Source organism: Thamnophis elegans, chromosome 16 (assembly GCF_009769535.1).
Source record: "Thamnophis elegans isolate rThaEle1 chromosome 16, rThaEle1.pri, whole genome shotgun sequence".
Taxonomy (NCBI): Eukaryota; Metazoa; Chordata; class Lepidosauria; order Squamata; family Colubridae; genus Thamnophis; species Thamnophis elegans.
In genome coordinates this window covers 23572258-23589401 of record NC_045556.1, presented here as the reverse complement: position 1 = coordinate 23589401, position 17144 = coordinate 23572258, and the positions used below count along the sequence as shown (strand labels likewise).

Below are 17144 nucleotides of genomic sequence, written 5' to 3'. Positions count from 1 at the left end.
CTTGAGCTGAAGACCTGCCAGCTGTGCCTGCAGATGTAGAGGAGGGGCAAGACTTGGTCCTAGAGAAAAATGTTTGCCAACCCTGTCTTGGGGCTTTAGCTATCCTGCCAATTATGTTATTGTCTACAAATATGGTGAGCAATCCCTCCCAAGAAATCATGAATGCAAACATTGAAGAGCAAGAGATCCAGGACCAACCTTGTGGCTCCCCACTAGCTGGCTCTCTTGGGTGTCTCTCTCCAATTTGATGAGGACAGGCAGGCAAAAACAACTTTGAGCCAGCTATATACCCACTTAATTATCATGCCATCATTCCACCCCTAACAAGCCTGCTAATTAGGGTCTCTGATACTTTGCTAAGGGTATATTATATTTGCAGTGCTTCCACCATCAATTCAGTAAATAATCTAGAGAAAGTTTGCTGGAGTAATATTTGTTCTTGACAAATTAGTACTGAATTCTGATAACTACGGAATAGTTTCCACAGTCCTTAGAGCAACCTATTCTAGAATCTTGCCTGGGTATCAAAATCAAACTGACAGGTTGAATATATTTACCTTGTTATCTTTTTGAAGATACTTTAAGGATATTTGCTCTTCTTCAATAATCTGTCACTTCTCAGTCTTCCTGGATTTCTCCAGAATAATACAGGTAATCCTCAACTTACAACCACAATTTAGCCCAAAATTTCTGTCACCCGACTCATAGAGCGGGACACATACTTGACCTAGTGTTTCTCTCGGGGCAGTGGAGACGTGATCTTGAGTTAAGGGAAATAGACATCTCGCAATTGTCATGGTCGGATCACTTCCTGTTGAGGCTTGATTTTTGGAAGCTACTTCCCCACCGGAGGGAGGTGGAACCGATTAAGTGGTTCCGCCCCAGACCCCTGATGGACCCGTTGGGTTTTCAGAAGGAGCTTGGGGAGATACCTGACTCTTGCCCACAATCCGGCAGAGTCCCTGGTCGCGGCTTGGAACATAGCGGTGACTGGGGCCCTGGATCGGATTGCGCCTTTGCGGCATCTCCGCGGCAATGGATCCAGGAGGGCTCCTTGGTTTACTGAGGAACTCCGGGAGATGAAGCGCCAAAAGAGACTCCTAGAGCGACGCTGGAGGGCTAGTAACTCCAAATCCGACCGAACACTGCTAAGAGCAGTGCATTTTTCCGCTCTTATTGCGTCCGCAGAATCTCGCCCAGCCGCCCTGTTTAGGATAACCCATTCCCTCCTGAATGGGGGGGGAAAGGGGGATGCCTTGCAGGGTCGAGCTGAGGAGTTTGTTCAGTTTCTGTCGGACAAAATCGCTCAGATTCGGACAGACCTAGACTCCATTTGGACAGAACCAGCCGAGTTGCCAAGGGAGGGTGTTGCTCAGACTTTCTGGAATGAGTTCCAGCTTGTCATCCCTGATAAAGTGGACAAGGCCATGGGAGCGATGAGTGCCTCCACCTGTTTACTGGATCCGTGCCCCTCCTGGCTGGTCTCGACCAGCAGGGAGGTAACACGAGGCTGGCTCCAGAGAATTACGAACGCCTCCTTGATGGAGGGATCCTTTCCACGGCCTCTTAAGGAGGTGGTGGTGAGACCCCTCCTCAAGAAGCCCTCTCTGGACCAAACTATTTTTAAAAACTATCGCCCAGTCTCCAACCTCCCGTTCTTAGGGAAGGTTGTTGAGAAGGTGGTGGCCCTCCAACTCCGACGGACCTTGGATGAAGCAGATTATCTAGACCCTTTTCAGTCTGGTTTCAGGCCTGGTTACTCCACCGAAACTGCTTTGGTCGCACTGACCAATGATCTCTGGCGGGCCAGGGACAGAGGGCATTTCTCTGTCAGTGTGCTCCTTGACCTCTCAGCGGCCTTCGATACCATCGACCATGGTATCCTTCTGCGACGGCTGGAAGAGGTGGGAGTGGGAGGCACCGTCTTACGGTGGTTCTCCTCTTACCTCTCCGACAGGTCACAGTCGGTGTTGGTCGGAGGACACAGGTCGACTCCTAGGCCCCTCAATTATGGGATGCCGCATTGGTCGGTCCTGTCCCCTCTCCTATTTAACATCTACATGAAGCCACTGGGCGAGATCATCCGCCGGCACAAGATTAAATACCATCAGTATGCGGACGATACTCAGTTGTATCTGTCCGCCCCATGCCAACTCAGTGAAGCGGTGGAAGTGATGCGCCAGTGCCTGGAAGCTGTTAGGGTCTGGATGGGAGTGAACAAACTGGCACTCAATCCTGACAAGACCGAATGGCTGTGGATGTTGCTCCCTAAGGACAGTCCATCCAGTCCGTCCTTAACCCTGGGGGGAGAAAAATTGCCCCCCTCATAGAGGGTTCGCAATTTGGGGGTCCTCCTGGACCCTCAGCTGACCTTGGAACACCACCTGTCGGCTGTGACCAGGGGGGCCTTTGCCCAGGTTCGCCTGGTGCACCAATTGGGGCCCTATTTGGACCAGGAGGCACTTCAGACAGTCACTCATGCCCTCGTCATCTCAAGACTGGATTACTGTAATGCGCTCTACTTGGGGCTGCCCCTGAAAAGTGTTCAGAGACTACAATTAGTCCATAATGCAGCTGCGCGAACGATACTGGGTGTGCCAAGGTACACCCATATCACACCTATCCTCCGCGAGCTGCACTGGCTGCCCATTGGTCTCCGAGCACAATTCAAGGTGCTGGTTGTCACCTTTAAAGCCCTACATGGCCTAGGACCTGGGTATCTGCGAGACCGTCTTCTGCCACATACCTCCCTCAGACCAATAAGATCGCACAGGATGGGCCTTCTCCGGGTGCCGTCAGCGGGACAATGCCGGCTGGCGATGCCTAGGAGTAGGGCCTTCTCTGTTGCCGTTCCGGCCCTGTGGAATGAGCTGCCCCCTGAGATCCAGGCCCTACCCACTCTCATGGCCTTTCGCAAAGCCATTAAACCTGGCTTTTCCGGCAGGCTTGGGGCTGTTGACCCCTTGATTGAGGTCCAGTCCCCTCCTGATTGAATGTTTGTTGTGTTCCCTTTTTAACTTGTGTCCCATTGTTTTTAATAATTCTTTTTAATTTTTTTTCATTTCTGTAAGCCGCCCGGAGTCCTCCGGGATTGGGCGGCATAGAAATTTAATAAATGAAAATGAAATGAATGAAATTTGTTTTGTTCCATTTTACAACCACTTGCCACAGTTAAATGAATCACTGCAACTGTTAAATTAGTAACACGGTTGTTAAGTGAACCTTGCTTTCCCATTGACTTTCCTTGTCAGAAGATCGCAAAAGGGGATCATATGACCTTGGGACACTGCAACTGTCATAAATATGAACCAGTTTTCTTTATGTGACCATGGGGATGCTGCAAGTCGTAAATGTGAAAAAGATCATGTCCCTTTTTCATTGAGGTTGTAACTTTGAATGGTCACTAAATGAACCCTTGTGATTTGACGACTGATGGTTAGAATCTTCAGAACCTTAAGATTAGATTTGTTTGGTCCTTGAAATTTAAACTCATTTGTCCTTACAGTGTTTCTATTAACCTCAAATTTCAGTCCTGCTCCTCTAAGTTTCCTGATGGAACAAATTATTATTATTTTTAAACTGAAAATCAGTATCTCTAGGGTGAAAGTCAGTTCCCATATCTCCAGTTTTGTCACCAAACTGTCTGTTTTATTTTGCATTCTAGCCATTTTGGTGTCACTTTATTTAAATTTCCAGAATTAATGGCTTGAAATGGAAAATTAACATGCACCCCATAACATTTTGAAATAGTCTAATAATGTGAATTCCCTTCCTCACTGCACTGACAGCTTTCATATGGCTTGTGGTTTTCAGCTTCTTCTGACTTCCTGCCATCTACTTCTAGAATAGCCTTTTTTCATGATTAAAACTCTAATGGTCTTGAACTTGACATATCAGGTTTGGATATTAAAACGATACAGCCAAAGTTAAATTAGTGTGAATTTAACATATTTAAATACATGTTTTTATATTTACTATTAATGTAAGCATCCCTCAAATTAAATTCTCAGTTACATGACATTAGTTATATGATACCCACCCCAAATATATTATAAGGTTTACACACCAATTAAAACTGGTATTATTCTTTTTCTTTATACAAATCTTTATAAATCTGGTATCACAAAACTTTGGATTTGTTTTCCAGCTGTAAAATAATCGCTAATGACAAAAAAATCACAAAATACCAGAGTCACTTACAGATACCATCTAATAACTGCTTTAATATTTAGCAAAATAAGACAACATTTTAAAAAGCATGCCAAAGAGTACAGAATTCCCATGATTCTCAAAAACACAACAGAGCAACTAAAGCAGTTTCCTCACCAACAGTAGATACAATTAGATGGTTTTTTTTCTTTTCCATCTGAAGCACAGTACCAAAGTTTACAAAATTTAAAAACAATCTGGAGACAGTGTAGTAACTGAAAACTGATGTTTACTAAGACAACATATAGTAAACCAGAAATACCAGAAATATAATTAGTGGCTTTAGAAATTGTATGAAATACAGTGGGTTGAATCTAGAGCACATTATTTTGAGAAATCCATAGAACCCAGACATAACCCAAGTCTTGTTGATTTAAATTCATTGCACCTTTGCCTGGATACATCCCAAAATAAATCTGATATGTGGGTACCAAATGGGAAAGCATGGACAATACTCTAAAAAAGTCAGTTATTTTATTTTTACGCCTTTATTGATGTGAAAAGGATAAAGAGTTGTCATTGATACTGCTTGCAAACCTAAAGTGGGAAATTGTGTACCTTACAAGCAGCAGTTTCCATGGGTCATGGAAAGTCGTAGGAGATGAAAAAATGCAGCTGTTCATTCCAGCTTACTTCCTTTGGGAACTGCATGCAACTGCAATCACAGTAACATTATGGGGTCAGAATCGGAAGGAGCCAGAGTCCAATTGCCTGCTTAGTGCAGAAATGCAAATTACAACCTAATGAATGTGTACTCCAAAATGTCCTAATGGTGAGAGCAATCAACCAATGGAATGCCTTCGGAAGCTGTGGGTGCTCCATTACTGTAGTCTTTCAGAAAGAGACTGGACATCCGCTTGTCTGGAATGGTACAGGCTCTCCTGTTTGAGCAGGGACTTGGACAAGAAGATCTCCAAGCTCCCTTCCAAGCCTATTATACTGTATTCTGTAAATTAAAACTCTTATTAAAATTTGAAAGTCATACATAATTATCTCCAAGGTCCCTTCCAATGCTGTTATTCTATGTTCTAGCCAGAAAAGAGCAGCACTTTCCTAAGCCTCTTTCTCAATCTGCCCTTACAACAGGAAGTTTTTTTTAACCTCAGCTAAAATCTTCCTTCCGGTAATTTAAATATATTACAGTATATATTGTCCTAAATTACAAAGAACAGGTCTTTGCTTTCTTTGTGTGACAACCCTTAAGGTATTTGAAGAGGGTGGTTATGATTGCATTATGACTTTTTGTCACAAAGTTAAACATACCCCATTTCCACAAGCTTTTCTTATTAGAGTCCAATTCTCTGACAATCCACAATTAGGGCATATACCGTACTTTACTTGAGGTGGCATCTGACTGGTGCAGACTAGAACATAATTTTATAAGGAAAATAATACCAATATTTGATGCAATCTAAATTTGATTTTGCCCCTTGGAACATGTAACTATTTGCCATTCCTTAAGACAATGTTTGCCTTCCCACTTTCAAAAAGGATTTCTCAGACCCCTATCTGTAACTTTAGCATTCAAGAAGTGCTATCTATCTCTGAACTGTAATATTAATTCAAACTATACACAATATGCAAAGACATATAGGACGTTTTAAAAAACTTCCAACCATGCAACAGATATTTTCCCTGCAGATTGGAAACAGGCTTGATTGTCCATTTAAAAGCAATCCCAAATATAAACAAAAGTAGCTCATCTTGAATTTAAATTACCTTCCCAAATTAAAAAAGGGGAGGGAATATTTTCCCATCTGCTCATCCTGTTAAGCCTGACCAGTTTTATCCCTCCAGCAGAAAAGTCAAAACTGAAAACAGTGTGCAATTTCACAGGAATGCATACAGTAATTTAAGGACTCCTGGCTACCACCTTGTTCTTGGATGCTCCAATAACAAGCCTTGGAAGAGTTTCCTTTAAAAACAGATACTTACTTAGAAAACTCAACACAACTTGGATATAGAATATCTAAATAACCTTCCCACATAATATCATCATTATTTTTATCCTACCTTTTTAAAATATATGTTTTGGTTATCTCAAGATTGTGACCCTATCTAATACGTCTGCCTATTTTCCTCACAACGATCCTGCGAAGGGGGCCGAGTTGAGAAAGTATGACGGGCCCAAAGTTACGCAGTTTTCATGCCTAAAGAAGCCCAAAAATCTCCCAATCTTCTCGTTTCTAGATCAGTATTTTAAATACTACATCAAAGTGGCTCTTAATTTTTAAAAACAGTTTATATTCTTTATTGTTTGTATAAATTTACCTTCAGAAATCGTGGGCACTCCATCACTGGAGGTTTTTAAGAAGAGACTAGAGTCTAGATCAGTGGTTCTCAACCTTCCCAATGCCGCGACCCTTTAATACAGTTCATGTTGTGATGACCCCCAACCATAAAATTGGTGTCTCAGTTCCTAAGACCATCGAAAATATGTGTTTTCCGATGGTCTTAGGCAACCCCTGTGAAAGGGTCGTTCGACCCCCAAAGGGGTCCTGACCCACAGGTTGAGAACCACTGGTCTAGATAGTCACTTAGAAGAGGAGGTCAAATTTTTCTCCAAAGCACCAGAAAGCAAGACAAGAAACAATGGTTGGAAACTAATCAAGGAGAGAAGCAACTTGGAATTAAGGAGAAAATTTCCAACAGTGAGGACAATTAACCAGTGGAACAGCTTGCCTCCAGAAGTCTTGGGCACTCCATCACTGGAGGTTTTTAAGAAGAATCTCTAGACAGTCACTTATCTGAAATAGTACAGGTTCCTCTGCTTGAGCAGGGGGCTGGACTAGAAGACCTCCGAGGTCCCTTCCAGCTCTATTCTATTCTAAATGTAAATGTCGACATAAACATGTGCATATAAAAGATTTGTAGTAAAATATTTTGCAATCTTTGTAAGATTCTTTTCCTACCTCAAAACAGTCAAGTCTGATAGAAACAGAGGGTCAGGCTATTTGGAGCTATTTGCCCACAGAAGTATTACCACCAGATCAGACTTTCTCCGTCATTTACATAGTCCATATCCATACTCTGTAGATTGCCTTGAGTTTGTGTTAAATGTTAAAAAACAATATCATGTTTTAAACTTTATGTTAATACCAAAGACAGCAATAAAAATCAAAGTCAGAGACAGATGCTACAGAGAGAACAGAACACCTAATGTTGGCAAATGAGCAGGAGAAAAGATAGATAGTAGGGAAGGCGGGGAAAATTTCAGGTCTTAAAAAGTGCTTTCAACGTTATTATTTTGAGTAATTTTCTCACGCTTACAGAAGGAAAAAAATGTATAGCCCTCACATATAAATTTGCTTTCTCCACAGGACCTTGAAGAGAGAGAAAAGGAGGAATGTTTTGCCATCTAAAACAGCCAGGTTTTAAAACCATTCCCTAATAAGCCCATCATCTCAGCCAATCAGAGACAAGATTAACGAAGCAGTTCAAAGCGTGAATGAAAACAGATAAATGTTTTAATGCTTTACAACAGCTGGCTACAACAATGTTTTTTTTAAAAATACTCTTATTTCCAGACCAGCAAAATTCCACTCTGCTCTTCAAAGCACAAAAGGCAAGAGGGAGGTAATAAATAGGATCCATTCAAAGAAAACAGCCATCACTCTGTATACAAACTCCTGAAGGATCAAAGCACAGTTGAAGAGTCCAAATGAAAAAAGATCTTTATAGATACCTAGAGGCCCTCTGGCACTGGTACATCAAAAATCTCAATAAGTCTCAGCAAGCACAATAGGTTTTCAACACATTATAATTGTTAATTATTAGATACCTGTTATCCATCTCACAACTATCCTGTCTTCCCTTGCAGCCTCATCCCAATTTAAACCTACATCAAGCATCTAATGTAGCATGCTTCAACTATTGCTGTTTGGAAAGCTTTTACATTACCTCTGACTGACTGCTGATGTACAAATTTGACTTACCTTGTGGCTTATAAAGACTGAAACTCTGTACAAGAAAATAAAAGCCTTTCATCTGCACTAAAGACTTTTTAAATTAAGCATTTACTTTGCACTTAAGGCATTGGCTGTATTTCATGCAAACTAGCTAGCTTTGTAATAAATGAAAATATTAAGCACTACAACTGAATATATCCACCCCAAAATCCTTTTATCACCATCAAACATATGAATAATTAAGGAAAGGAAATTAATATTATTGCAAAACCCTTCAATGCAATCCCAACAGGAAATTGAAACGCTAAGAATGCTATACCTACATCAAACATTCTTTCGACCAAAGGGATATTATTGCTTTAAAGAGAAACTTCTTGAGATGCTGCTAAACACCCAGAGACATTGAAACTATTTTCTCTCATGGGTGTCCCCATCCTTCCTCCAGCTGTCATTCCTTGGGCCCTTCAGAAGGAGCCTCGGGAGGGGAAAGGAGGCGGTGAGATTCCCCACTTTTGGTTTCTTTCTTCTCGAGGAGGAGGGAACCCAGTTTCCTTCCGCCCCCGCTCGCCTCCCAGGGAGCTCGGGAAACCTTCAACTTCAAGCGGAGGGAGAAGAGCCAGGAAATGCGCCCAAGTCCGGAGAGGGAGAAGCCCAGGAAGGCCCGCTTTCTCCGCGCTTACTTTCTGGCAACTCCGACCCCAACTCAACGCCGCTCGCCCGTCCCCCGGCCCGTTTGATTGCGCCCCTCGCCGCGTTCACACGACCCCAATTGGCGTCCCGAGCACACGCATCTTTCGAGGGAGTAGGAAGGAAATCTTTTGCCTCCCCCAGGCCCGCCAAAGGGAAAGGGAAGCCGTGGGACAAGAAGGCGCCGATGAGCTTGGGGAGGGGGGTTAACTCCGTCCCTCCGCTTCCGCCAAGCAGCCCCCCGTCCCGAGCCCGAGCGCCCGACAGACTTTCCCAGCCTTTCCCGTGGCAAAACCGGCACTGTTCCCCAGGGGGGGGAGGGAGGGGGCGGCAGGCGGGCTCGGGCTCCCCGCATCTGAGGCAGGAGTTGGGCCCCGGGAATGGGGAGAGCCGGAGCAGGAAAGAAGTCCCGAGCTCGCTCCGCTCTCCACCGGGGGACGGTCGCGGGGAGCCTCCATCCTGCCCGGAGGAGACCAGCCCGGCTCTCCGCGGGGAAGTGGCAGCCCCGCAGCGAGGTGAAGGCGGCCGGGGGAGGCGAGGCGGCGGCAGAGGCGCCCCCGGGGGTCTTTTCTCCAGGCAGCCGGGGAGGAGGGCGCCCTCCTCAGTCCTCCTTGCCCCTCTCCCCTCCTCCGCGCTCGTGCCGATCCCGCCGCCTCAGAGGCGCCCCCACCGCCGCCCCCCGAAACGGCCCGGGGCGGGGGCGGAGAGTGGCCGCGGAGGGAGGCGGGGGGGCTCCCAACTGCGCCTTTACCTTTAGTTCCGCACTGTCCGCCATCTTGAATCGCGGGGCGCAAGCGCAGTGAACCCCGCCGGGAGACCGCCTTCCCCGCCCCCGCCCCGCGCCCGGCGTTTGAATCCGCGGCGCGCGCGCGGCAGCCATTTTGTCCGTCCCCTCTCAGGGCGGGACGGCGGTGCCCGGGAAGTGGGAGCTCCCTCCTCGTGGGCGAGGCGGCATGAGGGGCGCTGCTTGGGGCTGACGGCCGGGTGGGGCGAGGTGAAACCCACCATCGCTCACCTGCCCTTTTTGGAGATGACGCTCTTTCGCGATCCGCTTCTTTACCGCGGGGGCGTTCACTTGAAAGGATGGCGGGTTCCGTGGCGTCACGGCAGCTCAGCCAATGGCCGCAGAGGGATGCTGTGAGCCACCTGGAGACTCTGGGCAGCCTCTGATGAATTAAGGGGCTCGACTGAATGACCACAGGGGCACATCAACGACCCCGCCCCCAAGTAGGACAAGCTATGCATCTGAATGTAGCCATCTTCTGCCAGGCTTCCCCTCCTAGAGGGAGAAAGAGTCAAGAGAACTGCAGGAAACTGGAGCAAGAAATGAAGAGAAGGACCAGGGGAGACACCATAGCACTCTTCCAATACTTGAGGGGCTGCCAGAGAGAGGAGGGGATCAAGCTGTTTTCCAAGGCACCCGAAGGCGGGACAAAGAATAATGGATGGAAACTAACCAAGAAGAGATTCGAGCTGGCAATAAGGAGAAATTTTCTGACAATGAGAGCAATCAACCCATGGAACAGAAGTTGCCTTCAGAAGTTATGGGAGCTTCATCACTGAAAGTTTTCAAGAAGAGACTGGACTGCCATCAGCCAGAAATGGTATAGAGTTTCCTGCTTGGGCAGCGGGGGAGGGGGGTTGCACTAGATGACCTACAAGGTCCCTTCCAACTATTTCATTCTATATTCAATGGAACAGAAGTTGTTTTCAGAAGTTGTGGAAGGTTCATCACTGGAAGCTTTTAAGAAGAGACTGGACACTTCTGTTAGAAATGGTGTAGGGTCTCCTGCTTGGGCAGGGGTGGGGGTGGACTAGATGACCTACAAACTGCCTTCTAACTCTTGTTAATCTGTTAAAGAAACAGGTTGAGCTGAGTTGGCAGACCTTTTGGGGGGGGCTCATCTCCCCAACAGTGCTGTGGCCAGGAAGAAAAGGAGCAGAGGACTTTCCTTCGGTATCTCTCAGGTAAATTATTTTAGTCCAAAGCTGTGTCAAATTTTAATTCTGTCTTATTGTGTTCTCATTTCTCCATGCAAATAGAATTTCTATGTAATTGCAGCGTTGAATTTTAATTCACTTTTTTTGATCAGAAATCTAAAATTGAAATGGGAACTCTCTCCTTGTTCATCAATTGAACTACTACCATCTTCTGGCCTGCCAAGAATATTGCAAATTGGGCTTCTTAATTCCTTGACTTTTTTTTTTTTAATAAAGTTTGATTTTTTAAAAATCTCTTGATGTGATTTTTCTCCAAATGTGGGGAAAGGGGACTGAATCACACCATTATACACTACTGGGCCAAGAAGTTGCATTTTAAAAAATAATATTTAAACAGGTAAACATAAACAGATAAACCCTTTTGAGTACTTATCATAAATCAGGTTTAGAGAGCAGCTACTAGAGGGGAACTGCCTGGAAGATAACCTCTTGAAGCAATAAGTATTAAATAGCTAGATGACATCAAGGAAGTGGGACTAGAGTTCCTTTGGAGAGACGGGATTTGAGGCCATATATCCTGATGGCGAACCTATGCCACATGTGAACTGCCAGCTGGTTTTCGGGTCTCTGCCACGTATATGCGGGGGGCAGTGCACATGCATGTGCGGGGGCAGGGAGCACATGCAAGGGGTTACGCATGCATGCACAGGTGGGGTTGTATGTGCTGGGGGGCACACGCATTGCATTATTGGTCTGCGGATTTGCGTTCCCATGTGCTTTCAGCACTCGGCGCCATCACTACCATATATAGAACGGCCCCAAGATTTCCTAGGGAGCTCTGACAATTCTCCCTAATTTCTGACTTCGGGACCTCAAGTAGGGTTGGCCAGGAGCTACTGATGCAGGAGGGGGTGCACAGGTAAACCCACCAGTGGCTGGCCAGGTTAGGTGGTCTTAATAGAATGGACCTTATAAATTCATATTAGCTTGATCTTTAGCTTGAGTGAACTTTCTCTCTAACTTTGACTTTTAGCTTCCAACTCTGACTTCCTCATAAGTATTAAAAATACTGCTGAACAGTGTGGCAAGACGCTGTAAAGGAGGGGCACAGGAAGCCAGGCATGGGTGAGAGATAGAACAGAGGTGAAACAGCTAACATTTCAAAATGAATTTCTCCTTTTCGAAATGTCATGTTTGTCTGGTGTATGGAAACGCCTTGAGAATGCACAGTGTGGAACACGGCATAAAAGTAGCATCCTGGGCAGAGCCCAGGCAGTTCAGATTTTGGTGTGTGAGCACGCTGAACTCAATGCATCAAATAAACCTGTTTCTCTTGCACCTTCGTGGTCTCGAGTCCTGGTCTTTCATAAGTAGATTGCAAACCTCGATCTGCTGCAACACTACTATCAATTGGGATCTAGGATAATCTCTGCTATTTACCAGTAGAAGAAAATATTTGTAGGGTTAAGCTGTGGATCCTTGTTGCTTTCTGAGCTTGATGGTTTTCTTACAAACATTTTCTTGCTAAAGTAGGTAACATCATCAATGCATCTGAGCTTGGTTTTTCTTGCAGATGTTTCATTACCAAACTAGATAACATCATCAGTGCAGTTTGTTATTAATAAATGTGATAAAATACCACATTTGTATTTTATTGTAATAGGAACATAGAAATTTGTGTCATGCTATTGTATCTGTAATGTTGGACTCCAGCAGACAGACTATGCATACATCTATAAAGTTGAAGAATTGTTTGTGCACCACTTTGTCTAAGGGAGAAACCTGAGAGCCAGTTTGGTCTAGTGATTTAAGGAAACTGGCTAGACATCAGGACACTGAATTCTAGTCCCACTTAGATATAAAAGCCAACTGAGTGTCTTTGGGTTACCCACTCTCCCTCAGCGCAACTAACCACATAGGATTGTGTTATGGAGAAAAATAGGAAGAGGAAAAAATATTAGTTATGTTTGGCACCTTGACTTATTTATAAAAATAAAAGTATATGTCCTCAGAATGTATTGGCGAGTTTACATACTATGTATGCCCTGTGTTAAAATGGTAAAGACAATATATTTTATAGCGATTCACCTGATAATGTCAGGCTGTTTCATTACTTTGTTGGGAATGAGATGACAGGAACATCAGGGTGCCAAAAAGGGAACTGATATTGGTAGACCACTTGTGCTATGATCAAGTATAAATGAGGACCATAGCAAGAAAAACCAAAAAGAGATCTTCAAACCTTAAGGATTTGTAATCTGCAAGGAAAACCGATATATAGAAAAACAGAAATTTGCATAATTTGAATATACAATGCAACCAGATGATGTGCTAAAAACAGGTGTTGTTGGATAGGAGCAAAAGAGTCATGGCCTCTCTGCCCACATGATCAGAGTGTCAGCCTGGCCATCATCCCTTTCCTTCAAGCTTGCTGCCAGCTACCATGGAAACGGGAAGGAAGGGAGCAATGGGCATTTGGGAGGGGAAGCGTGCAGGAGGTCTGAGAGTGGAATTGCTGAGAATCGACAGGGAGGCTTGGACTCGAGAGGCCAGCCTGGGTTGTTTAACATCTTGAAGGCCAACCATCCTGGGAATGGCATGCACAAGGCAGCACAAAGCACCTGGACTGGACTAGAGACATTCCCAAAACATCTTCCTAGCCAATGATTGGACTCTGTCTGCCTGACTACTGAGGGTGTGGGCTCTGCAGTTATTTTCACGTGTGTATGCTTCAGACCTTGCCTGACTTTTGCTGCATTCACTTTTTTCTTAGTAAAGGTACATTTTCCCTGAATCTATGGAATCAAGGGTTTTCTTTCCTAAGAGTTGATCAGAAGCCTGATATCCACCCCTTTTTTACATGCATGATTACATGGCTGCCACCTTGACTTTATTTTGCCCACGTGGGCTTTTTATCCTCAACTAGAAAAGATTTTTGTCCTTTGCGTATTGAACAAATTAATGGCAAGAAAAAACAACAGGTAAGGTGGAGGGGGGACTCAAAGAGATTATTAGAATGTCCTTATAAAAGTTACATATCATTACTAAAGTTTTTGAACATTTGTCATCAAGAATCAGACCCAACTTGATGGTATCTCATTCATTCACTCGAATACCAGCTGACAGTGTGACACTCTGACTCTGCTTTTCAATCTATACAGGAGGACCTAAAAGTCATGTAACTATTAGCCATTTATATACAATTAGATTACTGAATTAACATGTTGCTCTAAATCATAATATGGCTTGATTTTGGCCTAGCATGCTATAATGGAGCCGTGTACTTCTTTTTTAACTGGCCACAATTCAGCAAAACATGACTTGTAATTTGATCCCAACCAGAGTACCAGGAACTGTATAACATTGTCCTGCAACAACCATATTATATAACTACCTAATAATTTTTAGTTTCGTTTCAAATCAAATTGGGCTCTAATGAAGGTTGCTGATTTTCAGTGGATTTTCAGTTCAATGGACAGAACTATTTAAATCAACATTAAAGAATAGAAGAATGCCAAGAGTAGGGGTTTTTTAAGGCTGCTAAGGGCAGAGCTCCTTTGGATTGTCAATTTTCTACAAACAGTTTGCGTAAAATACATAATTGTTCTAGGAACACTGCTCCAAGCATTGATAGATTGGACAAAAATAATTTATAAATTATCAAAAAGCATTGCATAACTTCAGTTGTAATATATATTTGTTGTTAGACTATGACTAACAATGTTACTGTCCTATAGTTTCAGGAAATTTATTTTTAATTTTTGGAGATCGATCTAGAAGACATGTATAGGTAGTTGGTGACTTAAGCAACCTTTTGTTTAGTGACCAAAGTTACAGGGGCACTGAAAAAAAGTGGTTTAAGGAGCATTTTTCACTCTTACCATTGTAGCATCCCTAGAGTCACATGATCAAAATTCAGAGCCTTGGCAACTATGGCATGATGGTTGTAGTGTCCTAGGATCATCATTCGATCACATTTTGGGACCTTCTGACAAGCGAAGTCAAATTCACTCAACCACCGTTTTACTAACTTAACCACTGCAGTGATTCACCTGACAACTATGGCAAGAAAGGCCATAAAGCAGGTCCAGCTGTCTTGATCAGCAATGGAAAGTTTGTGATGAGTCAAGAACTACCTCTATGTCTCTAGGTAGGGTTATAAGAAGAACATCTTGGTAGCCATCACTAAGGGCCTAATAGAAAAGGCTCCATGAAGAGAGAAGGCAAAACTTACACCATAAGGCCATTAGCAACACCATCACCTTCCTTGAAGGAGGCTTGTAAATAAAAATACCATAGATATGATTTCAAAAGAATTGCTTAATCTACAAGAGGTGTGTCCAACCTTTTGGCTTCCCTGGGATACATTGAGTAAAGAGGAATTGTCTTGGTCTTGGGCCACATATAAAATATGTAATGTAGTTAATGTATTAAAATATAACGAAAGGCAGACTAGATATTTATAGTAGATATCATTTTTATTAAATATTAATTCTACTTTTAAATTTTGCTTCTAAAACATCTGTCATTATTATCAGAAATCCTCCTAACCATATTTATGTGAAGTTATGAGCCACTCTAACATTTATATGCTTCATAATCTCAGGATCTAGTTCTCTAAGAGCTATAGCAATAGCACTTATAGACTTATATACCGCTCCACAGTGCTTTACAGCCCTCCCTAAGCAGTTTTACAGAGTCAGCATTTTGCCCCCAACAATTTGGGTCCTCATTTTATTGACCTCAGAAGGATGGAAGGGAAGGATGGAAGGCTGAGTCAACTCTAAAAGCATAAGACCACAAATTACCTACTTAACTAGGACTGCAACGCACTGAATCAACGTAGGTGTTGAAGAAAATATGTTTACCACTTTTTGCAATATGTAGGTTTGTAGTTTTCAGTTCAAAGTAGTTTTCCAGAATGGGAGGAGGGAATGGTCACACGTGGGTTTTATCACAGCCTGATTGGTCCAAGGCTGAGAGGAAATCTATAAATACCGGTGCCTGTCCATTGCTAGCCCAGATTCTCTCTCAGCCTGGTCCAAGCTGTAGAGTAGTTGGATAGGTTCTGTTTGTTTTCTCCTTTTGGGTGAGTTCTATTCAATCTGATTCCTATTTGGCTAATTGGGGCAGGCTTCCTTTGTTTGTGTTGCCGGGGAGACAGAGCAGGGGGGGAGAGCGGCTCTCCCTGCTCAATTTAAAGTGAAGCCGGCTAGAAGCCTGGCTGGGCTGCTGGTGATTATTTCCAGCCCTTTTCTCCCGCGCACGGAGTTCCGGTGGCCATTTTGGAGGCTGCCACGTGCGTGAGGCCTTGCCTTATTGACGGGCCTAGTGCGGCCTAGTGAGAGGCCTTGAGCCTAGGTCTCCCCACAGGCTTCAGGCCCTGGTCTCAGGTGGGACTTTGGAGGCCGATTCCTGCTCCTTTCGTCAGACACGTGAGTGGGGCATGGACGAGGGAGCGGAGATTCCCCAGGGGCAAGGGGCAGGCCCTACTGGGAGTGAGGAGGCCTTGGATCAGGAGGTGGGGAGGGGGGCTCCCCCTCAGAGATCCCTTTCTTCAAGGCGCCCCTCCAGTTCTGTCTCTAGGGATGAGGCAGCTCGCCATAGGGCGCTGGAAAGGACCTTTGCCAGGGCAGAAAGGCAGGCCCAGTCCTCCAAGCCTTTATCTAGGGACAGATCCAGGTCCCCTGTTAGGCCCATTTCAGAAAGGTCTCTACTTAGGGGTTTTAGCCCGGCTTCTTCATGCAGCTCCCCTGGTAGGTCGCAGGCCTTCTCCAGGAGGGGGCGTTCTCCATCCCCCATAGATGATCCTCTGGAGGGCACGTCCAGAGGCCCCTGTTCCCCCCAAAGGTTGGCTCCTCAGGGCCCTGCTTCTACTTATGGGGATGTGGAGGATCTGGATAATCTCCCTGAAGGGATTAAGAGGCTTATTTCGGCAGCCATCACTCGGGGCATTGCCCAGCGGGACAAAGGCTCCCTTTACTCTAGGCATGGGGGGCTGAACAGGGCTCAGTGTCGGGCTTCCTCCCCTTCCATGATCAGTGAGGCTTCCTTCCTGGGTGGGGGGGAGTTACCCCAGGAGATGGGATTCTCAGATGATGAGAATACCACTGTTTCGGAGGAGCCTTCTTCTAAGGTCCTATTTATGCCCGCCTTGTTTAAAGTTCTCTTGGATAAGGCGAGGCACACCACCAAGGTCGGAACTGGGGATCCCTCTGTGCCCCCCCAAGGGATCCCGACATGGTCATGTTCTCTGCCACGGCCACCAACAAGGAAGAGATCCCTGCCCCTCCCTTGTTCCTAGAGGTTCTGACCGACCAGTGGGCTAAACCTTCCACTTTCTCTTCTCCAGGTAGTACCGACCGTCGGCATTATAACATGGAGCAAACCTTTGCTCAG

General features: G+C 44.8%; 1 protein-coding gene across 1 annotated transcript in view; it reads right to left on the bottom strand.

The window, feature by feature from the left end:
- PIAS1 (protein inhibitor of activated STAT 1) overlaps positions 1–9641 on the bottom strand; it is an 81352-nt gene extending 71711 nt beyond the window's left edge. The window contains exon 1 of the mRNA XM_032232689.1: positions 9556–9641. Within this exon, the coding sequence (XP_032088580.1) occupies positions 9556–9579 (24 nt within the window). The 5' untranslated portion in view covers positions 9580–9641. The remainder of the gene's footprint in view (positions 1–9555) is intronic.
- Between the last annotated feature and the right edge of the window lie 7503 nt (positions 9642–17144).